The sequence below is a fragment of the Melospiza melodia genome, chromosome Z (assembly GCF_035770615.1).
Source record: "Melospiza melodia melodia isolate bMelMel2 chromosome Z, bMelMel2.pri, whole genome shotgun sequence".
Classification (NCBI taxonomy): Eukaryota; Metazoa; Chordata; class Aves; order Passeriformes; family Passerellidae; genus Melospiza; species Melospiza melodia.
The window spans coordinates 31,451,326-31,476,674 of NC_086226.1; the positions used below are offsets into that span (position 1 = coordinate 31,451,326).

The following is a 25,349-nucleotide window of genomic DNA, read 5'->3' on the forward strand; positions in this document are numbered from 1 at the left end:
TTCGAGAGGTAGCTGCTTCAGAAGTAATGGTAATAGTCATCCAGGAAATATGGGAAATAGTTACCTAGTTCCCCCTTGAGCTTCATGGTGTAGATTCACCCCTCAGTGTTTTCCAGAAGCATCCTTGCTACCTGGCAACAAAGCAGTCAGACAAGCAGTCTCTACCCCATATATTGAAACGAGGTCTCAGCTCCTCCCAGGATGTATATTCATGTTTCCAGACAGGCAAAGATACATCTTGCCTGTGGCCTAATGTCTGGGCACTTAGCTGGAAGGAGTTCTGAGTTGGCTTTTTGGGACCAACTACTCATATAATTCACAACTGGTAATTTATTTGTGCACAGAAAGTTACATAGCTATTCAGTTAAATAATTTAATTATTACAAGTCAAAATAATTAAGTTGAAAATCCTTCATTGCCTCTTACTGTTGTATCAGAGTGGGTTAACAGTAGGGTAGAATACTTTGCTCTTAGACAGCGCTGCTTCTAAACCTGATTCATATTCTAAACTTTTGTGCAACTTTGTGTAATGACACCTAAGTGACAGGTAATTTTAGGTTCATTGTGGGCTAGCCAGCTGCTGAAGTCTGGGCTTCCTGGATTGTTTTCCTGATTTTAATGTGCCTAAATCCTGCCTAGACACTATCTGGTGCCAGAATTGATCATTTCAAGGTGCATTAAGGTGCAATTTCAGGTGAGTGATTGGGACCACCTGCCTACCCTTCAGGATACCCAGCCATGAGCTCCCATTAAAATCAAAAGCGAGAAGTAGTCATTACTTCTGGCATAGGAGAACAAATGTTCTGATAATTATAGCTCTTCCAAGTATTGTGTTATATATCCTGCTTTGGAGTTTTTCTTCTTGCAGGAAGCTGATGTAGCAAACTTTTTGCAGCTGAAGCTGCTCTTATTTCTGTGGCTGTCTGTGTACAGGGTACAGAGCTAAGCTTCCAGTTAGCTTCAGAAGCTGTGAGGGAGGAATGGGGTCTTAAACGTGCTGCCCTAAAAATGGTATGATGGAATGGTCACTGGACCCACTGCAGTCCTCATGCTTTAGGCTGTGACACCGGGGTGGCAGAGGGATGGATGGTGATGGCAAGTACCTCAGCTTTTTTCTAGTCTAGCCTTTCAGGTCACATTTAACAGTGATATAATATGATATAACACACAGTATACTATGTTACAATACACTGTAATTTTCATATAGGCTAGAGTGTGATATGGGTAGGGAAGTACAGATACCTGTGCTTGCTTTCCCTTCTTGATACTTGTGTGAAAACCTGCATTTTTGCTTTGTACAGTCATGTTTTCATAGCAGCTGAGATGAGCAAATGTGACATACAGGGTGTATAGATGGCAGTCACATTGCTTTCAGTATGGTGACATGCATTTCCTCTCTTACAGTTGTAGTGTGGCTCATGGTTCTCTGACTATATTTGGAAATATTCCTGGTTTAAACAAGAGAAAACACACCACTGATAATGTGGACACAAGGGAAGAGAAACTGCTGGAGTGAAATGCCACTTGGAAAGTCAGTTTTTATCATAGGGAAGCATGCAAGGTTTTTTGTGTTTATCATCATTACTTGTGAAGGCCAGTGACAACTGCTTAAATAACATATGTATGGGTACAGCTTGTTACCCTCACGTACTTTTAATCTCATTGTGGTGTTGAAAAAAAATTTGGTATTCTAAGAACAAAGTTGAAAAATCCTGTTAGTACCAAGATAAAAAAAAACTGCATGTCATAACAAAATGATAGAATTTAAGTGAATTTTCTGCAAAATAAAGCTTTTCCCCACTGCAAAAATGGACGCAAACATGCCAAGATAATAAATTTGAGTAGGCTTGAAAACTTGCTGTCTTTATTAAAAACTCATAGGAAGTTGTCAGTCCTGCAGGAGCTTCTCCTAAACACTTATTTGGAATCAGTCCTTGTGTGTATAGTCGGTTGTCTGGATTTCTTAACTACAGATGAAGAGTAGTTGATTTGTCTGCTCTGGAAACCAGGAGGGCAGTATCTGGGCCACAAGTAGGGAGTTACCAGGAGAAAGACAAGTCATGTGGACTAACTAATGAAATTGTGGATAAATTTAATTAGATCTCTTACTCTGCAGCAGTGTCAGAACAGCAAAATAGATAGCTCCTAGTCGTGTTAGCACACTCTCTCCAACTTTACAGCCACAATTTGTGTCCTATGAGGTTTGGGCTACTTTTATAGGAGGCTATTGATAACTCCTCAGTGCAGCTTTTGCATTGTGAACCATTGCAAGGGAAAGGCAGTGTCTCAGGCTTTCACACACACAGAGGCTCTCAGGCTGGAAGCTGACCTATTTCCAGGAAGAAGCAGTCAGCCAACTAAGCCAAGAAAACTTGCTGAAAAGAAGGGGAGGAAGAAGGGTGGGAGGATTGTTACTAAATGAGGCATTGTTTCTCTTTTGTTCCGAGTGGTGGATTTGGGGGAGGCTTTTTTGCCTATAACTTATTTCTACTCTAAATGTTTTGACTTCGATTAATTATTAAGAAGCCTGAAATATTGTGGCTGTTGTGATGAAAAAGTTGGTCTCAAGACAACAGAAAGTAAAACAGTTAGATGAAGTAGTAAAATGAAGACTTGCCTTTTTCAAGCTTCTGTAAACGCATGACATAGTGACAAAGAAACTGAAGTGAGGATTATACAATATTTCAACTGCCAGTATAAACAGTGTCTTGCCAATCACTTTCTTTATCCTTTTTGATTCCTGTAGAGGTTCACATTGTCTCTATTTAGGAGGTTGTTCTCTATAAGAAGTGTGTTCAGTTTTAAATAAAACCAGATTAATGTGATTATAAAACTGCTCTTTTAGTATATGAGAATATGACACTCTACTGCTGAGAGTGTGCATATTGAAGAAAAAATTATTACAGAAAGTAGAAAAGTAAATATAAAAGAGAAAACTAATGAGATTTTTTTTTCAGTTACGTTGACCATACTAGGTAAAGGCTACACCTTTCCAGATTGAATTATAAGTAGTCCTTTATTTTTCTTGCATGTTGGCATGTTGGATTGGATTCTGTGTAGCCATTTGTGAGTATTCTAAAGACAGATAAAAAAGTTATTTAATATTTATGTTCATTTGTAGGAAAGTCCCAAACAGTGAAACCAGTATACCTGGAATAGTACATTACAAAAGGAAAAAATTTACTTTTTTTGTGAGGATTTTGCTCATTGCAGTGAGGATTGCTTAGTGGCTTCTGAAAGCCACAGTGAAGAACATCCATATTGCAATTCAATAGACTAAAGTAACTACAAGCTTGTTGTTGTTTCCTTAATGTTTCCACAGTCTTGTCAATAAAGTATTCAAAGCACAACATATTATGAAAGCTGGGTAAGTTCTTTCTGTAAGAATACTTGACTAATTCCAGTTGGATTATTGCTCTGGTAATATATGTTCTGAATAACAAGGGAGTAACATTACTCTGAAACCAAAATGTTGTTCAAATAGTGAAGTAAGACTAAATATATTTAATATAAAGCAAATACTACTTGACTACCCTCTTTCATAACTTTATTGCTTCCCCTTCCTGCCTTCATTCCACCTTCTGGCTAACATTGCAAGGACAGTAGGTGATTATAGTGTGAAGGTGGTCTGTAGGTGCCTGTACTCCCTCTCTAACTCTGGAATCTGTGAGCCAATTTCAGCAAACCTTTGCAGAGGGATGAAAAAATCAACCAGCTGGGTATCAGACAGAAACAAAAGCTCTTTTTAAAGTTCCCTGACAACTAAGGAGATCCAGTGTGACTTTGCACAATAGAAAATAGCTGAAAATCTACCCCAAAGAGAGCCCTTAGAAATATTTCAGTCATGGAGAAAGCTTGAACCAGAGTGTGCATCCACTGTGAGATGAAGTCAGTGGAAAACAACAGCTACAAGTTCTCTCATCCCTCCCATCCCTTTCTTTTCTCTGTCCTCAGCAGGGTCTGACAGGCTTCAGGGCCCTGCTGATGCATGCTCTTTGGAGGTAGAAATCTTTGAGACCAACAGAAAAATTTTCTTTGTGGAATTTGTAGCAGCTCTCTTCGAGCAGTATAACATAACAGGGCAAAGCAAAGCCCTCTTCTGTAATGAATAGATATTTTTTAAAAGGCCAGACTGAGCAATTAAGGCGATGTCAGCAGCACACATCTTAGTGGCTGCCAATCTAAGAAACTAATTCAGGAAGCAACCAATAATCCAGTGGGGTATTCTTGATTCATTTTTCCACACAAAATAATTTATAAATGAAAAACCGTAGTGCATGGTTTTAGCATAATGCCAGGCCATGGCCTTGCTTTTCCTTGGTGACTACACGCTTACCCCTTCCAGCCCCAAATCCCTCAGCATGCTGCTGACCTTGAGTTTGGGTTTTGCGGGGTCAGCTATCCTGCTGGAGCTGGCAGAGGGGGCAGTGGTTATAGCTGTGGCTGGGCTCCCTAGCGGAGGGGAGCTGCCAAGGATGCTCTCCTGGCACTGACTGACACAAATGCTCCCTCACAAAGACAAAGGGTCACTTAGCTGGGTTATATAACAAACTTTTTCTGGTTTATAGCTAGTAGTTGTTCAAGGAACGGAACACTATGACATTAAGTTAAAAAGGCAAACTTTCCTACTGGCAAGGTTAATATTAGATAAATTTAAAACTTAGTGTGTGGTGGATCCTTACAGACTCAGTGGTCAAAGTCCGTTGTCTTTTTTTTTCTTGATGCTGTCTTTGCTAGATCTGTTTGATGGAGAGAGATAAATAACAACAGCAGAGAATGCCTCTGACTGGATATTTTAATAAGAGATGAGACTTGGCATAACAGACTCTACTTATGGTATTTTGTAATTTATTGCCATCTAAATTTGGTACATCACCTTTGCAATGTAGTAAAATGTGATTGAAAAGTCAATCCTTACTATTTAGAGTGAAAACAAAATGACACATTTATTATGATACCTAGGATACATTCTATTAGAGTTTTACAAAGTTGTTCCACCAAATGAAATAATCAAATATAAAAATCAGATAATTTTTTATCCTGTTGATTTTTTTATGCTTGATGTTAATCTGAATAAGGGGCTTCAATAAAACAGCTATTATAATCTCAGCATCAAACAGACATTTTTTGCTTGATCACTTTAAGCTGTGAACTTTGCTTACAAAATCAAAACAATTATGAACTGGGTGTACCTAATACGAGCTTTTAGTTCATTAAAACTTGCTTCAGCTTGTAGTGCAAACAGAATGAAGCAAACAAGGCATTAGAGCTATCATTAGATATGTCATTTATAGTTACAAAGGAATTTCCACACGTTGAGGCTTAAAGGTGCCCAGTCATAACATGCATTATTTTTCATCCTGCTAGGAGAAAAAAATAAATCCTGGTGTTAAATTATAAAACCAGCTATATAACTACACTGCAGCTCCCATGGCTCAAACTGCAATAATGCAGTTGCTTAAATATGGGAATTCCTAGGGGAAAAAAATACCATGCAGAGAGATACTCAAGCTTATTAGAAAGCTTAGGGTTTCTTTTATCCCTTTAGGATTTCTTTTCTTGCACTTCCTTTCTCAAGTTAGATGTTGGGACTACTGTACTTAGTGAAGGTGTTCCCTTTCAACTGAACTGCCCAAGCAACTTTCCCAGTGGAGAGGAACTGCTGCTTTTGAAGTCTGCAGAGGGGCTTTCAGAAGCTTTAGCCTCATATCTAGCTTCCTTTGTTCCACAGAGTCTGTTTACTTGACTGTAAATAAAGTGCCATTTACAGACAGAAGTTAGGAAGTGGATTTTTACTTGCCCGACCAATCTCTCATCATGATCATTAGGTCACAAAGTAGAAGTCTGTCACCAAAAGCTATTAAAATCCAGATAGTGAATTAGTTTTCTTTATTTCAAGACTCTTAAATTATCAAAGTTCATTGCCTGAAGGCAGCAACAGATACAGAATCGTTCCAGCCTGGAATATACAGTACTTTGAACCTAGATGCTTCAATGATTGGCACCCTTTTAATCTATGAGAGACCCTCTTATTTTGCACAGGCTTAAAATAGGTCTAAAGGAAACTTAGAATTTTCTCTTTTTTTGGCTGCAAATGCTTGAGTTTCTTTTTATGGATACTATATAAAGATAGATGTACAAAATGTATAAAAGCTGTCCTTATAGTGTAAGCATTATATCAGATGGAGGAAAATGACAGGAAAAATGCCTACTATATTATTGCCAGTATATACTTGCTAGGCCCAGCCAACTAAGATTTGTTTGGAGTAGATCTAAAATAATCTGCTGATGATTATAAAAATGTGGAATTTAAAATGTGACTGAAATATGCTGAAACTAGGCTGATCTGTAAGAGCACTGCAGACAACAGTGTATCTTCAGAGGCGGGTTTTATGATTGCTTTTTTTTGTTCTTCTCTTTTCACTGTCCTTGACTGGCTGCCTGTCCAGAAAGTGAACATGATAGAGTCAGATTTGAAGAGACCTGTGATCTGGCAGACACCTCTCCATTGTTCCAGCTGTGCATTTTTGCTCTCAAAGAGCAGCACTCTGATGCTGCACTAGTGCAAATTATTTAAAAGAAGAAAATCAAGCCCCAGTGGTAAATGGGAAGGATGGGTGAAATGGTTCAGTGAGAAGAAGGCCGTGGGAAGAGAAAAAGCACATTGCTTCTGTAAGCTGGGGTGAAGCCCAGGGAAGCTACAAGGAGTTGAAGCTTCCCAGTGCATGGACAGGTGCATTATTCCTTGCTCCTTGGAATAAGCCCCCATCTTGGAGAAAATAGGACCACAGAGGGTGGCCCTGGAAGGTTCAGGGATGGATGTTACACACTGGTGGGAGTTTTTGAGGACAAGGGAAGAGATGAACAGGCAACACATAACCTACCACACATTTTGCTGACCCCGCCTGTCTTGTCACAGCACCCCAGGGGAATTTGAACCATGGGGACTTTCCTTCAGGCTGCTGGCTGTCATACCTGCTCCCTGTATTTTCACCCAGTTCTGGAGGAAACTTTTGCCCTGCCTGTAGCATTTAACAAAACTCACCTTGGACATAAATTAGAAACATCTTCCATGTATTTGCATCAAAGTTGTCCAATGCACTCAGCAATGTAACCATTTGGCTTGCAGTATGATTTGCTAATAAGTAACAGTCCAGACAGTCAAGAGTTTTTCTCTAAATGTCACTGGATTTTGGGTCAGACTGGAACTGTTCATCATTCTATATTGCTTTCATCTGTTGGAAAGCCAGCGTTTATTTTCATGTGCAACATATAATGTGGAGAGTTCTTCTTCAGTATTTTCATGTAGGATGTTGCTGTGTTATAGTCTCCTTTGGCCTCTTGAGAAAGGGAAACTGCTAAATCATGCTTGATTTCTGACTGAGAATAATACAATTTAGCAACAGACACAAAAAAACCCCCTCAGGATAGGACATGCAAAAATGTTTATATAAAATATAAGTATATTAGATGACAAAGGAATTACTGGCAATTGACGACTACTATCTCAATACACCGTTCCTTGTCCTCAAAACCCAGACATAAACTGTGATTATATGAGGTTGTGTTTAGTGTCAAAAGGCTTGCAAAATACAGGGCAATGAGTCTGTACACATTCTCTTCTCCAGTCTTAAACAGCTTGACTCAAGAAATATATTGCTCTCTAAGGATGTTTCTCAAGAAGCTATACTTCTAGCAGTGGGTGACTTCTGGCTTTCCAGAGGCTGACTGTAGATGTGGTTGTTTGAGATAACTAATGTATGACTTCCTGTTTGAATTTGTGGTAAAAAAAAAAAGTAGTAACTCTTTTACTGTTGTATTTAGTCTTCTGCTAGTGATATTCCTGTTTTGAATTCTGTGGGCAAGGATACAAAATACATTGAGACTTTCTACAGGTCATGAACTTTTTCTGCAAACCTGTGTGATTTTAATATTTTCACTATTATTTTATTATCATTATTACTATTACAATTCAGCTACTGTGATGGGCTGTTTCATGCTGATATAAATCCTGCTAACCTCTCTTCCAAAGCTGCTCCTGGGACCTAGGAGAAGGTGATACCAACAGTAAGCTCTCTGCCCATCAAAACTAGAGAAATGGTTAGAATTTGAGATCATATTTTTAAGATGCCATCTCTCCTTAAAAGTATCCTTGTTGTAAGGGATTATTGAAAAAGCTTCTTTACTACACAGTGACTCATACTAAATTATTGTGGTGAGGCATATTTGTGTGTAAAGCAGATAAAACTCATTCTGTCTGGGCACACAGGAAGGGAGGGGAAACATGAGGGACATTGTTTAACCCAGGAGCAGCTCTGTGAACCTGCCTCATCTGGAAACCTCAGGGAGTAGCTGAGGTCATGATTTCTTCCATCATTGCCCTTTTTGGAGGCTTTTCAGGAGCTCTAAGGTGTTTCTCAGGTGGGCTGTAGCTTGTTCCTGGAATCCCACTGCTGTCTCAGTCCTTCCACCTCCACTCTGGGGAAGCAGTTACCTACTCCCAGCAGAGTCCCTCAGGGGAGTCTGGTCTTTTTCCTGCAGCTCTCCCAGTGCATATTCTCCTAGGTATCCTCCTACAGTTCTTGATCTTGAAAAATAAACAGGCCCTTTATGGATGAAGAGTGGGCCCCCCTGTCCCACAAAATCGACTTCGTCCCTAGTCCACATAGCTGGCTCCTTCCAAAATGGCATGGAATGGCATGCCATTATTCCCAGGCACGTAAGTGCCCAAGAAAAAGCAATTAAGAACAAAACCATAGCTAAGTAGAATTGCAGTGTTAAATGTCGCGATTTATTAATGCTGTTCTACCTTGCATGTTTATAGCTCTAAGCTTTCCTGTTTGGACAACTGTTCAGACTGTTTGGACTGAAAACAAAGGCTTCTGGCATGATAATGAAATGACTCAAAAATTTAGGTTTTCTGATGCAGCAGATAATCTCATTTTTATTCCAGTGCCACAAACTCAATTATAAACAGTGTTAGCAGGTACAGTGAGGCCATTTTGTTTGAGCAAGAAAATTGAGGTGAATGGAGTTGCATCCAGCTGGTAGATGGTCACAAGTGCTGTACCAAGGTTCAGTTTTGCTTTGATATCTCCATTGCCTGGATGAGGGGATCCAGTGCACACTCAGTCAGATTTTGGGTGACATTAAGTTGGATGGTGAGAGTGTTCATCTGCTGGAGGGCAAGAAGGCTCTGCAGAGGGATCTGGGCAGGCTGGATCATGGCTGAGGCCAATGGTGTGAGGTTCAACAAGGCCCAGTGCCAGGTCCTGCCCTTGGGTCACAACAGCCCCAGGCAGCTCCACAGGCTGGGGCAGAGTGGCTGGAAAGGAGCTGGGGGTGCTGGTGGCAGCAGCTGGACATGAGCCAGGCTGTGCCCAGGGGGCCAAGAAAGCCAATGGCATCCTGGCCTGGATCAGCAATGCTGTGGCCAGCAGGGCCAGGGCAGGGATTGTCCCCCTGTGCTGGGCCCTGCTGAGGCCACACCTCCAGTGCTGTGTCCAGGGCTGGGCCCTCACTGCAGGAAAGGCCCTGAGGGGCTGGAGAGAGCCCAGAGAAGGGCAGTGGAGCTGGGTCTGAGGCACAAGTGCTGTGAGGAGCAGCTGAGGGAGCTGGGGGTGTTTGTCCTGGAGAAAAGGAGGCTCAGGGGGGACCTTATCACTCTCTACAGCTGCCTGAAAGGAGGCTGTGGCCAGGTGGGGGTCAGCGTCTTTTCCCAGGTAACAACCAATAGCGCAAGCAGAAATGAGATCAAGTTGCACCAGGAAGTTTTAAACTGAACATTAGGAAAAATTTCGTCCTGGAAAAGGTTGTCAAGTATTGAAGCATTCTTCCCATGGAAGTGCTGGAATCACCATCCCTAGAACTTTCCAAAACATGTGTAGTTGTAGCCCTTAGGGACATGGTTTATTGGTGGATTTGGCTTTGGGACATGGTTTATTTGGTGGTTGAGTAAGGTTCTTTCAACCCTGTAATTCTAGTGTACCTCAGCAGGCTGTTGATGTGTTTGCTGTGCCATAAGCCTAACTTATGCCTGAAGGTAAATGAATCACTCTTTTTTTTTTTTTTTTTTGTTCAGCTAAAACATTCCCATTAGTAATGCTGCAACTTTTGTCAAGACAAACAGTGAATGAATCACTGATCTCTGCCCACAGTAATACAACACACATAAAGAGTGCTAGAAGAGGCATTTGGCATGGCCAGGGTACTGTGGCAAAATCACTGTTTTTTCAAGCATGTGTCAAAGACTGTGTTTATTTTCTTCTGTTGGGGGAGCTGTCGCAGATGAAGAGCCTTTTTCACAGGGATCAAAATTCTTCTTTAATTGCTTCGGTTATAATCATAATCTTTCTGTTAGCAGGCATTCTTCATAACTGCTGTGAAGCCTACAATGTTGGGCTCCTGGAAGCAAAAATATTTTCTGGTCCACCAAGAGAGCAGTTTGGATATGCAGTTCAACAGTTTATAAATGAACAAGGCAAATGGTAAGCATTTTGAATGGGTTTGTTTAGGTCCAACTAAAAGGTTAAGTAAAAAAATGTTGCAACTCTTAATATTTCTTTTATAATTCCACATCTCATTTGAAGGGATTCTGGCTAATTTGTCTTTATATTTCAGCTATCTTTTTACAAAGAAATACTTAATGTTATTAAACCAAAAGTTGAGATATTCTAAAAGTACGTGCATGTGATGGTTCATGCTTTTTTACTTAACACCATGTCTTTCCTTAACCTGAGGTCATTCTTATGGTAATTTTTTTCTTCATCTCCAATACTCTAATTTCCTTAGGCTTACAGTTTCTCTAGAATTTTAACTTGCATTTCATTCCTTTGTGTACCCAGAGCATCTCTGTTGCTCTTTCTGCTCTTTTATACTCTTTATTTTACTATGTGGGTGTTTCCCCATTTTAACATTTTTAAGATCAAAACAAATTATTAGGCCTAGTGAGTTCTAATTATTAGTATTAAAATTAAACTAAATGGATATAATTTTGTGTCTGATACAGTATTAACTGTTTGCCTCACAAGGGATGGTGTATTTAGATGTTTATAACACAACCATAGCAAAGTATTGTTTGCAACATCTCTTCAGCTACAAAATTTGACCTGAAGTCCTCTGTTGCCACAACATTGGGCTTGATGAGCAATTAGTAAAATATTTTTTCTAGTAATGTTGGTTTCAAGAAGAACTTTAACGTATTATTGGGAGTAAGTGCATTTAGTAGAAAACATAGTGTTTCCTCTTCTGCAGCCTCAGCAGGCACAAATCTTCAGGTGTCTTTAAGTGTAAGGACTGTAAGTCTTAGAAAGGTGTTGAGAACTACTGAACTCTTCAGTGGCTGTTTGTGTGTACATGGGTTTAAGTCTGGAGCAGAAAGGCCCACCAGATTGTACATATTATGGTATGCTGAGACACTTCGGACCGGTCATCCTCCATGGACAGGAACTGTGTCAGAACCCAAATAGCCACAAACTGGAAGTTCTGCTTTTGTGACAACACCCTCAGGAACTGCACTTTTTTTCAGTAAAGAGAAAGAAAGGTGTCACACAAGAAAGTGTATTTTGCCATTAAAATTTGGAAAAGTGGCACAGAGTGACGGAGGCAGCTGAGAGGTTTGTGACCGCGCCGCTGCCATCGGCTGCACGCACACACATACAACCCCGACTTCCCAGAGGTGTTGGCTTCCAGGGACCAGGAGACACAGCCAGAGCAGAGCGGAGCTGTAGCCTCTGAATTAATACCTTGGCATTTTCTCTCCCTCATCTGAGTAGGCTTCCAACCTACCCCCACTCTTCATCTGATGCTGTGGTGGCTTCTCGCTGCATTTCTGCCTGCTTTAATTACATGTTTAGTCACCCATAGATCAGAGATCTCTTAAAAAAAAAAAAAAGGCAACCAAACCCCCCTCCCCACCCAAGTTCTGTATAAAGCCATTTACAGGAGAACGTGTTCCTGTACTGAACTGAACATCTTGGTTTCATACATGGAGAAGTTGTTGTGTTTTATACTTCTAGCGAGTTTTTCTGAAAGCCTGCAGAAGAAGCAATAGCTGCGTGATCCATTCAAGCTATTTATGTTTTATATTTCCCTCTTTTAGTTTTGCTTCTAATATAAAAACTCCTCCACTACCCTCTTCTCGGATAATGTGTGCTGGATAGAAGGAAAAAAAAAGTAACTTTGCTTTAACTTTTCCTACCTTACAGAATCATGGAATCAGTTAGGTTGGAAAACACTCTTATGACCGTGGAGTTCAACAAATCTTCTCCTAAGTATACGAATATATTGAATATCGTAAATTTTTCTGTATGTAGGCACTTCACCATTAGTTCTTTCCCGGCATGGTGTCTGATGTATCTCCAAAAATCAGGGAAATTTTATCAGTTTGTGTTCAAGTAACAAGGACTTGTTAGACACTCTTCAGTGAAGAAAAGCCCTTTTCAGTCTTCCACTCAAAAAATCATTAGGCAAGCTTAAAAAAAAGAGTGAGTCATGTTCGAATGTCTTGTTCTCTTAATTTCTAGGCTATTTTATTTTTCTGGGGACAAGAGAGCTTTATCTTGTATGCATTATTAAAAAACAAACAAACAAAAAAAATTAAAACCCAAAACAAAAAACCCAACCAAGCAGACAAAAAATAAACCCCAACCCAAACAGAACATTCAATCTCTTTCAAGTTGTTCAGTAGAGTTGTTTTCTCCTATGAGCCATGCGGAGGCTGCGATCCATGCGCAGAGTTCTTGTTGACATGGCTGAACTGGGAACAAGATAAACAGTCTGAGATAAGATCAGGGTGATTTTTCTGTCTGAGGGGAGCATTTATCATCATATGCTTTTGTGGAGAGATCGTCACTGTGCAGCAAGAATGTGATGTATCAGAAAACTCTGTCCAGGCACAGAGAATGGGGCTGCTCACCACACCATGTGCTTACTGGGTTGCCATCTCTCCCCAGAAGAGATTATCCAGAATCTGATCTCCACCCGAAATTCTGTCACTTCCTAGATTTTGCTTAATAAGTTCACAGGGTGCTATATGAAATACAGCTTTAAAAAACCTCCTGTATTCAAAGAGTAGAAAGGAGAGCTACAGAAATATAGCATATGCCAGTTATGTTATTCAGCAGTATTTCTGGGAGGTGCATCTCCTGAGGCAGTAAGAACTAAAGAAATGATAAAGAGAGAATTTTTGCAAATTGTTACTGGCTTACACTTTTTCTTGGAGATGAGTTCAGAGAGAAAAGGGAAGACAGTCCAAAAGGGAATGCAGGACTATTGGAGTCTGGCACATGTTGGGACACTGTGGCACAAACCACCAAGGAAGACTTTGTGTTAGAGCAGACGATCCAGGATAATTGGGCACTAATTCACTGTGCATTGATGAGCCTTGATGGTGTGTGATGCTCATAAATAAGCACAAACTTGCAAGTCAAGCACAGCTCAGGCTTTTCACAGTTTCTGATGGGAATTTTAAAACAGGAACTCTTTAATGAATTCGAGGAAAATTGTGAATACCAATGAAATTCATCAATTAGAAAAGCAGTTGGCCACACAAGTAATTAGCCACCACAGAAACATAATTTAGTTTATACTGTGGTTCTCCCTGTCAAGAGATCATCTGCATCTGAATCTTAAATTTAAACTAAAATTTCTGTTATTTTATAATCTTTTAGAAAGCCAGATTGTACCCTATAAAGTTCATCTTGAATGTGCATTCCCTTAACAGCAGCTTACAGTACAGTCTTCAGAGATAACCATATTTACTCCATGTTGAGAGTTGGTTTTATAGCTGTCTCAGGTGAGGAAGATTGAAGCAGTTGTAGATAGCTGTGAAATGCTTTTTCTTACACCCATGTGTCTTCAGACACATGCTCAGCTGCGTCTGCGTGCTTAGAATTTGCAATTTTAAAAATTATTTTGGTTTTGACTTTATATTGTGGTATTTTTGTATTAAAATATTTTGTTTCATCTCACATGTCAGTAATGACACAATATACAGTGCACTTACTGATGTATGTCATAAATATTGCACTACCAAATATAGTTTTAAAAATCATTGCCTAATTCTCACTGGTCACCAAATATAGTGGCCTTTCTCCTGATGATCTGTGCGGCCTTTTCAGACCAATAAGATATTTTGCCAGAAAGACACATTTCTGTATGAACTTCTGTTGAAATCAGTACATTTTCAAAGCTTTCTGATTTTAATGAGGAAGGCCATTTCTTTTGAGGATGGTAATTTTTTGATTTTTTTTTCCTCCTAACAGAAGCTGCCATTGTTGCAGCTCTGTCTTTTCAGTGCCAGAACCACTGATAATGCTGAGTTCTTTACGCAGTTTTGTTTTCCCTGACTGCATGCACCACAGTTTGCCCTTTTCCTGCTTGGAAAAGCTCTGCCTTCTTTTTTCTAGGACTTCTGAGTTTGTCACTCAAATTCTCACTGTAGTTTTTGAACTTCTGATTCTTGTTGAAAGGATCAAAAATTTTAGATGGTGAAAGTGCTTTAGTATGCGCAGAGAAGCGCCTATGAGCATGAAGAGTTTTCTGGTCTCCATATCTACTCACCATTTCCTGTAATTGTAGGAAAATGCCAGACGATCTAAGAGGTTCTTTCTATTCTTATTTTCCTATTAACCATCTTCATGTTTAGAAAACAAAACACAATGCAACACAATAAAAAGCAAATATATGAGAAGAGAGAAAAAAAATTTAAAAAAAAACAGAAAATACAAAACATGCTCTGACAACAGCTGGGAATTCAGCCCTTTACTATGAATTTGGATTTTGCTTTCTGCTACATCACAGTTTGCTGATTACTAACTTTGTCATGGTGTAATTTCCCAGAAATAATTCCTGTTGCACTTTGATCTGCCACTCCTGCAGCTTGTGTGGTAAGGCCTTGCTGCTGAACTTCATATCACTTCCTAGTGCCATTGCTTTGTATACAGTGTTGGAGAATTATTAGGGAGATGAATAATAACATCAGTAGCAATATTACATTATACTCACTATAGTATTTTGTAAAGATGGTCTGCAAGGACATATAAAGAGGTTTTGTAAAAATAAATATTTGACTCATGGCTGAAAAAGAGCCTTAATTAATACATTATACATGATACAGTTTATTTGGAAACAAGCATTTTCAAGTATTTTAGTACTGCTTTCTTGCATTCTTTCTTGATATATTCTGTTTCGCTTTGTCTCATGTATCCTGTCTAATTACAGTAAAAAAAATGTAGTTAGCAGGATGCTAGCCAGATACTCCCTTGCTGTCTTCACTTCTGATGTTTCAGAAAGATACACATGCATTTTCCCAGAGCAGTGTTGTGTAACTCCCTACTGCAATGGTTTATGTTAATTTTGAAAGTCAAGTAGGACTTCTGATTTCTTACGTAGATTAGGGCTGGTATTAAATATTAAGTAAGGCAAAGAATACAAAAGAAATTGAAATTTTGTTATTTCCTAGAGCCTTTGGGGCTGGCAAAAGTAGGGGGCTAAGCTTGGCATAAGTCAGTTAATAATTTCTTCTCAGGCATGCATTGACAACAGGTTAGACTAGTTAAGTCAAATAATGCAATGGGTTTAATAGCTCTGTTCACTTCTGAAAATCACCATCAGTAACAGTCAGTTCTAAGTGTGAATTCTGTGTATGTAGTGGCATTTTTTGGCCTACAATATAGGTATGTCATTGAGATTCACAGACTATGCAAATCTACAAGGAATACAGAAAAATTAATTAATAAAATAAGTCTCACTAAACTGTGAGGAGTGCAAGGCAAATAAAAGACAAAATTAAATTTCTTTATTTGGCATAGATTTAAATCTGGATTTAAAATGAGAAAAGTTCTTCTTGTTTTGTCTTACATTTTCCTGTTTGTACCATGCAGCAACGCCAAGGTTGGTTTCAGGGGTACCAATAGCAAAATTATCTTGTGAATATCAAGTTTTAGAAGTGATAGTTCCTTGGTATAAGTGCATGTCTGGATTGCAGTTAATGTTGAGGGCAGAGAAAATGGGAGGCAAATAATGCCCATGGAATGAGCAAAAGTATGCATGCCTTTGAAAAGCAGAGAACAGCTTTTAGTAAACACCAGAGCAGGGATGATGTTTGTCTCGATGCCAGTAGCAGGGGTGGAACTTGGAGTGAGCTTGGATTTAGGCTTGGATTTGGGGTCAGCTAGTGCTCAAGCTTCTGTTCCTCTTCTCCCTCTCACTCACTTTTCTTGTGAGTGAAACTGTGTGCTCTGGGCTCTCAGGAAAACCTGTGGCTGCAGAGCTGTGCCAGCCCAACACAGAGATTCACAGTGAGTTTCATACTAGATGGGAGTAGTTTCAGTGGGTATTTCCAAGATACAAGGCCATTCTCTGAACAGTAGCTGTCATCCTGCAAGGACTCCAAAATATGTTTATCTTCTGGGAAACTTAGAAAAAAAAAGTGCAAGTGTTTATAAATGTACACAGTGCAATGTTCAGCCTGACAGTTAATACTGGAAAGCTGTTCCCGTTTCAGATATTGCACACACAGTGTTGCCATCCATTTTAAAGCTGTTTCCTCTTTCCACAAAAAGTCCTAACACTTCTCTCCCTTCAGCCCAGTTAGCATTTTATATTGCTGTACCTAACTCAGTAGTACCTAGCAAGCTAACACCATGTCTTCCTCCTCCTTCTTCCTCCCACCATTGACCAGCTCCAGCCCTCTGTGTCACTGCAAGTATTTGCAGATTATGTTATCTGTTGGCACATGACCAGTGCAGTAGCTGCTTATGAGGTCTATTTGTTTGGTCCTGAGCTGTAGCAGTTCTGGTTTCCACTGTGCTGAAAAGGCTCAGAAACACACGCATTAAAAAAACAAGAAAATCAGAGGCCTCCTCACAGCTAGTGCAATATTTTCATTTTAGAGAGGTGTTTGTATGAAGCTAAGTTGCATATTTAGAGATGCTAGAAGTACACAAAGTCCTGTTCTTGCTGCCTGCATGATCACCCTTTTCCACCAAGGTAATTGAGAAAGAGTTAGGCATTGTTAAAATATCCAGACGCACAAGAAAGAGAATCTGAAATCAAACCCTCAGCTGAACTGACAAAATAATGTTATTTGTGTTTGATGAAAGTGAAATAAACTTAAAAAGAAACTGCAGTTTAGCAGTATTTTCTCTGAGCAAACTAGAGAAAAACTCGTGTATCTAAAACTCTTTTTTGTCATAACCATTTTATTCTAACTAACATCACAGCAGTAAAATCAGATGATCCCTAGGAAGTTAACGATATATATAGAAATTTTTAAAATATAAAAATTTAAAATATAAAAATTTCACAATTTTTTTTAATAGCACCAGGTATAAAGGTATAGGTTAGATACCTATAAAATTTTAGAGAATAGCAATTTTTCTCTGAACAACCTACTGATGGACTAAAAAAAGATGATTTCTAATTGAATTCAATATTCTGTATTGGGGCTCCATTGCTTGTCTTCCTACAGTCTCCAAAATGCATTACTTACTACCATGGATTGTTCTGTTTGAAAATAAAGTCATGTTGCTGCTGGAGCAAATACCCATAGTCCCTGCTTTTCAATAATCTGCTTTATTTTTAATAACTCTTGAGTTCATCATTTAGAGACTTTTGATAAAAGAGAGGTGTTCTTAAGCAGTATTCCAAGAAGGTGAACTAAGTAGTTTTGTGAAGGCTTGCAAATAAAAATTAAGAGTCTTGAGGGGCAGATGTTGGGGGGAAATCTTATGGCATATGAACAAATGAGTCAGAGAACATGAATCACTTTGTGTTGCAGGCAGAATTATCATAAGTATTAACTTTCTTGTACAGGATTACAGACTTTATGCAGCAGATTGTTACCACCTGCAGTACTTTCTTTCTGACTTAGTGTTATCAAGGTGTGGTAGTGCTCAAGATCAGACATAAGTGTTTTATTGTTGCTAAGCAGATCCTGTAGAAAATGCTTCTTATCAGTTAAAAGAATAACCCAAAAGGAATCAGTTAACCATTAACTGATAGAACAATAAGTAATATGTATCTCGATCCCCAACACATATATTTCTGCATTTTTATGTGTCTATATATATTAGAACCTTCACTGTATTTCTTCTGACCTATGACATAATGTCACATTAAAAATGCTACACGTGTTGGAGGCAGATGAATCCCCAAAGGCTCTCCCATTCTTCTTCTCCACCAAAGCTGTCCCTAGTGAATCCAGTGCAGTGTATTGACATGCAAGTAAAGCTTCTGAACAGTTCTGGAGAGGACTCCCACATATGAATGCCTTGGGTGCTCATGAGAGCCTCTCTACCTGTTACCTATAGTGTGCTATGCAATGCTGCTGAACTTTCTCAGTATCATTTAGGACATAATCAAGTTCTTTTTCCTTTAGGTTGTTGGTTGGTTCACCCTGGAGTGGCTATCCTGCGAACAGAACTGGAGATATATATGCATGTCCTGTTGGTGTCTCCAAAACCACATGCAAAAAATTGAATTTACAAGGTATGTTCTAACTAACGGTGTCTTGCTACACTTGTTAAGTTTTCCCCTTATGAGGCCAGTCTACCTTATTAAAACTTCTCTTAACTAGCAGTCTGCATCTAGACTGCTAGCAATCTCAGACTCTGTGAAGGTGTGTGTGTGCTGCAAGGCCTCAGTGCTGATGAGACATGTGTCTGTCTGAGCAAAAATTGGTGCCTGCCACTGGACCCAGGCCAGGTGGTGCCAGCTGCTGGAGACACTGGGGTCTCAGTGTCACCCCCTGGAGCACCTGGGGTCCTTACCCTCCAGCCAAGGGGCAGGAACACTGTGGGTCCCAGAGCCAGTGGCTAGTGGGCACAGGGCTCCATGCTGGCAGGTGCTTGCCCCTGTCCTCCCTAAGCCAGGTAGGGGTGTGTGTTTGTGCTTGCAAACTAGCTATAAAATGGAGCTCAGGTTGGGATACAGTGAAAATATGAGGCAGCAGGGTGTGTTGAGATTGCTCCTTTGTGTTTATTTGTGGTGCAGATAATTTCTGCCCTCCACTGGCCCTTCCAGTTTTTTGTCTAAAGCCTGATACTGGATCAGAGGAGTCTGGTGTCCTCAGGAATGTAACTGTAGCTACTCAGCTGCATCTATTCAGCCAGCCAAAAACATGCAATATGTAGATTTTTTCTTCCTCTCTTTTGCCTTCAGCTGTCTTCAGGGCAGGTACTCTAAATGGCCATACTTAATTGATGTCTATATTTGATAGTTAGCAATTTTTTTTCCCCAAAGATTGGCTTTTGTTTCTTTTATTCTTTTACAAATTGCAAATTTCTACATGCAGTTTATCTCAGAATTGCATGTAGAAATTTGGAAAAGGCACCTTAGATTATGAAAAATCAAGTTTTTGAAATTACTTCTAACTTAGTAAATTGATTCTACACCTTTTCTATTATTCTGTCATTACTTAATTTAATTTTATTTCAGCTTTAATAAATATTCCAAATGTGACTGAAATTAAAAAGGACATGAACCTTGGCTTGACTCTGATACAGAACTCAAAAACTGGAGGATTTCTGGTATGTATCAAGATCATATGCAGTGCACACAGAATCTTCAAAAGAGAATCAAGAAACCAGAATTATCCACATATTTTCATAAGTGCAGGCTAAATGTATTTTATTATGCAGCATGGATTAGTACATCCCACTGCACTTACCTAGAGTCCAAAATCAATTGTAAAATGTATCATTAATGCAGGAAAAATTGTGAAGTCTCTCCTTTGTTGTTTATCTAAACATCCTACTTAATGTCTCAGTGATTCCTGTCAGACAATATAGGCAAGAATATTTCCACCATTAAATTATTTAAGGTGATCTTGTATAGTTCTGATTGTGCTTTCAATGGGCTTTATATAACCTCTCCTCTATCATTCACACTTGCACAGGCACTGTTCTCCTGAGATATCAGTATTTCTAGCCCCTTTTATTTGGTCAGTGAGGTTGGAACAGGAGGCATTTTCTCTGTGTATATTTCACAAACCACTGTCCTTGGAGCCTGCAAAATAGAATTCTTACTTGAAAGGAAGTGCATGCCTGTTTAACAAGCTTTTTTATGATCCTAATCATAAGCACGAAAACTCTTAGTGTGTAGGTGTATTTCAGTTTGATGTAGCCTTGTGCAGTGCATTAGTAAAACAACAAAATACAGAGAGAAGAGCTCTAGGCTGTCCTTAAGCTTTGTATTTTTTGTTGCATCTTCCTAGTAATCACAAAAGTATTCAAGTATTTATTATATTCACTAACATGTAGTTACATGTAATACATGAAGTACTTAGAAGTATGTCTGATTCCAACCTTTTCAGCAGTCCTCATGGAATTAGTAAAGTTATTCATAACTTCAAAATACAGGAACAGTATTTTCTTGACTTGAAGAAGGCCTTGATTAAAATATCTTACTCTCTCTCGTGAATAATACTTTCAATTACCTTTAATGTCCTATGCATACCCACTTTTAGTCAGTATGAGTAACTAGAGTGTTTTAAAATATCTAATGCAGGGAAATTTGAATTTTCTAATAATATTTGAACTCTCAGTTAAAAAGTATTTCCTGATCCACATGTTATTGATTGAGTCTCCTAAAATAAAAACAACAACAACAACAACAACAAAAAACAACAACAACAACAAAAAAAAAAAAAAAAACAAAAAAAAAAAAAAAAAAACAAAAAAAACCAAAAAAAAACAAAACACAAAAAGCCAGATTGAATTCTAAGACATAAACAGTCACGTTTTCATCCAACAGAAGTTCTTTTTTAACATAAGGAGAGTGAGGTTCTGGAGACAGGTGCTTATCGGTGACTCAGCCTCAACAAATACCAAAAGCCCCGTGGTTTAATTGTGGCAGGTATTGAACCCAGTGAGTGCGTGGACAGCCTGCTCCTATTTGCAAGCTGCTTCCAGCTGGGACTTTGCTCCAAGACTCTGTCTGTGGCAGCTGGCCTCTGTGATGGGCTCTGTGGGTTATTTCAGGCCTTCCTCCTCCCAGCTCACTGTTACCCTTCCTCCTGAGGCCTCTCCCAGCCTCCCTCTGCCTGTCCCAGTCTGTGCTGCATGCCCCATCCCTGGGCTCTTTGGCTTGGGAGTGTGACCCAGGCTGGGACATCTGTGCTGCAGCTCCCAGTCCTGTTGGGATGCTGTTTGATGCCAGGGCATTGCTTCCCACAGGTATTCCAAGTGCACGGCAGTAATTTCCCACACGCTCATTACACTTTTCTGAGGCATGCTTAGTCCTGTTGGAGAGGTGCTGAAGAATTTCACTGATGGTTAACAAGGTTTTTCTGGATTTCCCATGTAAATTTTTATCAATTTGTTTACTGGGCAGTGCTGTGCCTTTAGTTGAAAGAAGCAGCTCTCATCTCCCTGCAGGTAAAATCTCCCTTCTCTATTTGACAGCCCAAACCACCCTTCTCCTTTGCCTTGCTAAACAAATACAGTTTTTTGGCTGAAATGTTATTTTAAAATAAGTCTCTCTCAAACATCATTGACCAGGTCTCTGCTGTGAGTCTTTTCCAAGCACTATACAGTGTACTTGGTATTTCCCCAACTCAGCAGGTTCTCGTCATGCATCTTTAAGCCATATTTGCTTTGTATGCTGGCTGCATGCTTCCAGACACTCTGCAGTCATCCAGTGCCCAATCCATCTGCTTTTCTCCCTTCCAGTTTATGTCCACATCTCTTAATGTTAGTCCTGAAGGAAAAGTCTCTGCCCCTTTATAACTTTCTGCCTTTCAAGTTCATCCTTGATTATGTGTGTCCCCCCCCGTCCTTGATATGTGATCTCCCCTTCAGTAATGATGCATTTTAAATTTCTGACTTAAGCAGTGCTAGAACTTTAATTTCCCCGTTTTTATTCCTCTGAAGATCAACAAAGATTATTAGAACACTTTTGCTTTTTGCTCCAAGGTTAACATCACAGTTTTCAACTACCAACAATACAGAAAAAAAAGTTAGAAAATGGGCAAATAAGAACAATCTAAAAAGAACTTTAAATTAATTTTAAAGGCCAGTAACCCTCCTCCAGCTCCATATAGATGATTTATTTTGTACCTTTCACCTTGCTAAAAATCTGTCTTTTCAGTAAGAACTAACCATGCACCATGCTTCGTGTAGCAGCTAAAAAAAGCACTTATCTCAAGATCAGATAATGTGGATATACTTCCTTTCTCATCTGCAAAATCCGCCATCTGGTCAAATATCTTAGGATAGTTTGATGTTGTCTCTCAGTGGGAAACCAAGTGGGCGATTTAGCTCATTTTCAACTTTTGAATTTAATTACTTTTTTCTACCCTCTACTATTCTTGAGAAAAGTCCCTCTTTTCCTAAATAAATGTGGGTGCAACCAGAGTGTATATATAAGGAAACTACAATTTCTCACAGAATAGTTGGAGAGAGGTTATGTAGAGGTTACATTTATTTCCTCGAGTTTATAATGTTTTCTTTTAAGAAGGAAATACACCCACCGACTCGCCACCTCAACCCACACACACTACTCCCCCTATACTCTCACGGCAAGATACTGCCTTAATATATGGTTGATATCGGTACATATAAAGATGTTGGAAGATGTAAATGATAGCAGGATGATGAAAACACTGCTGTTTACAGAGGTTGTTTCCAGCAGCGAAGCAGGGTCATTTTCCCCCAAAGCCAACGAAACCCGGGGGGGATGCGCGGCCAGGGGCTGGTGCAGCCCAGTGAGACAGCGCTCACCGCGAGCTGCTGCAGTGCACCCTGTAGATGCCAGGTGAATTCCCGTTGGGACGAGCCTTTCGGAGGCCTCCCAGCTGTCGGTCCCCCGCTCGGGTCCCGGTTCCCGGCTCGGGTCGCGGCTCCCCGCCCGCCCCTCACGGCGATGCCGCGCGTCCCCCGGGCCCGCCTGCGCGGGGCGCTGCCGCCACCTGGCGGCCGGCGCTGGCGCTGCAGCGCGGGATGGGCGGGGGCCGCAGCGGCGGGAATTCCTTCCGCTCCCTGAGGAACTCTGTGAGAGGGGCGGCGCTGGCTGGCCCCATGACCCCCGGGAGCTTTGCTGTCGTCCTGCTTGTGGTGGTTTTGTGTGTAGATGTGGTGAGACAAGTGTTGGTTATTTTTATCGTTTCTTTTTGTTGTTATTTTTTAAAGACTTGTGGTCCCTTGTGGGCGCAGCAGTGTGGAAGACAATACTATGCAACAGGAGTTTGTTCTGAAATCAGTCCAAGTTTTGAGATCTTAAGAAGCTTTTCTCCAGCTGTCCAAAGTAAGGCAACGTGTACAAAACACATTCAATTAAAAAAAAACCAAAACGACAAAACCAAACATATAAAAAAAAAAATCAAGAGGTACTGGGTGGGGGACTGTTAATTTTGATTTCTTAAAAAAAAAAAAAAAATAGTATGTGCCAAAACGAAAGTCCTGGGACTTATATGTAAAGGCTGACAAATTGTGATCTAATGCTGATGTAAATATGGCCTTAATCCTCTGTATTCAGAGGCATTGCGCCAGTGCAGGTTTAAAACCTGCATACGCTTTTATTGAGTTCTCATACTGGCAAAGCCTCCTGAGCTGAAGTGTTGCCTGTGTGAGACCTAAATATACACCTCTGTATTTACCTGAGGTGTGTATTGAGACTGCAAATGCATTTAATGTCCACTTCTTATTTTCTTTTTAGAGTGTTCCTCTGTTATAGATGTTGTAGTGGTTTGTGATGAGTCAAACAGCATTTATCCCTGGGATGCAGTGCGGGCATTTTTGAAAAAATTTGTACAAGGCTTAGACATAGGCCTTAACAAGACCCAGGTAAGTCAAAGACAATTTTGAGAAAGACCAAAAAAACCCAAACAAAACCTAAACCAACCAATTTTAAGAAAACCAAGTCTGATTCTGTGTAACTACAGTACCTCAAAGCCACAGATTACACAGTTATCCTACTCAGTGTTGAGAATTTTATCTCATGGTTATCATATTTCAAAAGGGATTAGTAATTTGATCCAAAATATAAATTAACTAAAATAGAAGTCAATGTTGTATCTAGGAGAGTCAGATCTCTTTCACACATTAGACATAAAAGTAGTTGAAAATTTGGGGATGTGATAAAAGTAGAACAGATTTTAATGGACTTTTCATACACCTCTTACTTTGCAACTGCTGCATCTTTAAAACAGGAACTTTTCCTGCTATTTTACTCACTGATCTTTGAGGGTTCTTTTTTTTTTCCTTTTGATTTAATGATGGTAAGGAAAATTTTATTGCCTTTTTTTTTGTTTTAAACATCTTCTGTCTTTACAGTTGTCCACTTTCCCTAAACAGTTCTGAGAACAAAGACTGGGGTACTGCAAATCTCTCCCAAAGGCTGCCTTCTTCCTTGGGCTACTTTGGAAGTGAGGTGCTTAAAAGCTAGGCTTCCTGCTCAGCTCTTTCTGAACCTCACCTTTAGCATCTTTTTTTTTTTGCCTTTGTTTTTAATGCACATCTTATCTTACATCTTTAGCTTGTATTAAAAACAAGTAGGGTTTGAAGTGCGGGTTTGAAGTGCTCTGAAGTAACTAACCTTTAGGACTTCCTTAGAAGAGATCAGACTGAGGTGCTGTCAGCTTGTGTAGAACTATTGCTATTTTCTCTTTTTTCACAGAGCTCCTAGTATAATTGCTATCCATCAGCCCTTCCAGAAGTAACCAAGCAAACATTTAATGTCTGTTTCAGATCATTTGCAGTAACATACTGTAGTCCATAACAAATGATGCAAAGTGCAAGAGCATTTTAGCTTTCTTTGCTTTTCAAATGTGTTAATATTAATTGGTTTTATATGTGTTGAAAGAGAGCTGTGCATTTACAGACCTTTTACACCAACCTGACGTATAAGTAAGCATCATGACTCTATGTAACTAATTGTAAAGCATCATAATCTAACACCATTTTTCTTTATTGCATAGGTGGGTTTAATTCAGTATGCTAATGATCCCCGAGTAGTCTTCAACTTGAATACATATCAAACCAAGGATGAGGTTGTTAAAGCAATGGAGAAAACATCTCAGAAGGGAGGAGATCTCACTAATACTTTCAAAGCCATTGACTATGCAAGGTGAGATGCATTGATGATCTACCGTGCAACTGTTGTAACTTACAGTTCTCACATGGCAATGAGAACATCTTGAGCTTCATTCCTGCTGGGAAGTCCATGTGCCCAGGGCCTCTGGAGTAGGTTCCCAGCACTAGGCAGAATCCATCAGGTACATTTACAGTGTCTCATGCAGACTGGCACAGGAATAGGTAGACTAGAATTGCTGAAAAGCATGTTGTTAACTATTGGGTTGAAGTCTACTCTAAAGGAATTCTGGCACCCAGCAGAGTTGTTATGTCACA

General features: G+C 39.7%; 1 protein-coding gene across 2 annotated transcripts in view; it reads left to right on the forward strand.

Annotated features, from left to right (window-relative positions):
* ITGA2 (integrin subunit alpha 2) overlaps positions 1–25,349 on the forward strand; it is a 67,330-nt gene that overhangs the window by 8,280 nt on the left and 33,701 nt on the right. Inside the window, exons 2-7 of one of the 2 annotated variants that reach the window (XM_063181246.1) lie at positions 10,364–10,487; positions 18,383–18,492; positions 19,441–19,532; positions 23,133–23,247; positions 23,659–23,786; positions 24,920–25,068. In XM_063181246.1, the coding sequence (XP_063037316.1) occupies positions 10,364–10,487; positions 18,383–18,492; positions 19,441–19,532; positions 23,133–23,247; positions 23,659–23,786; positions 24,920–25,068 (718 nt within the window). Of the gene's footprint in view, positions 1–10,287; positions 10,488–18,382; positions 18,493–19,440; positions 19,533–23,132; positions 23,248–23,658; positions 23,787–24,919; positions 25,069–25,349 lie in introns of those variants that run through there. The other variant, XM_063181245.1, reaches the window with a different exon arrangement.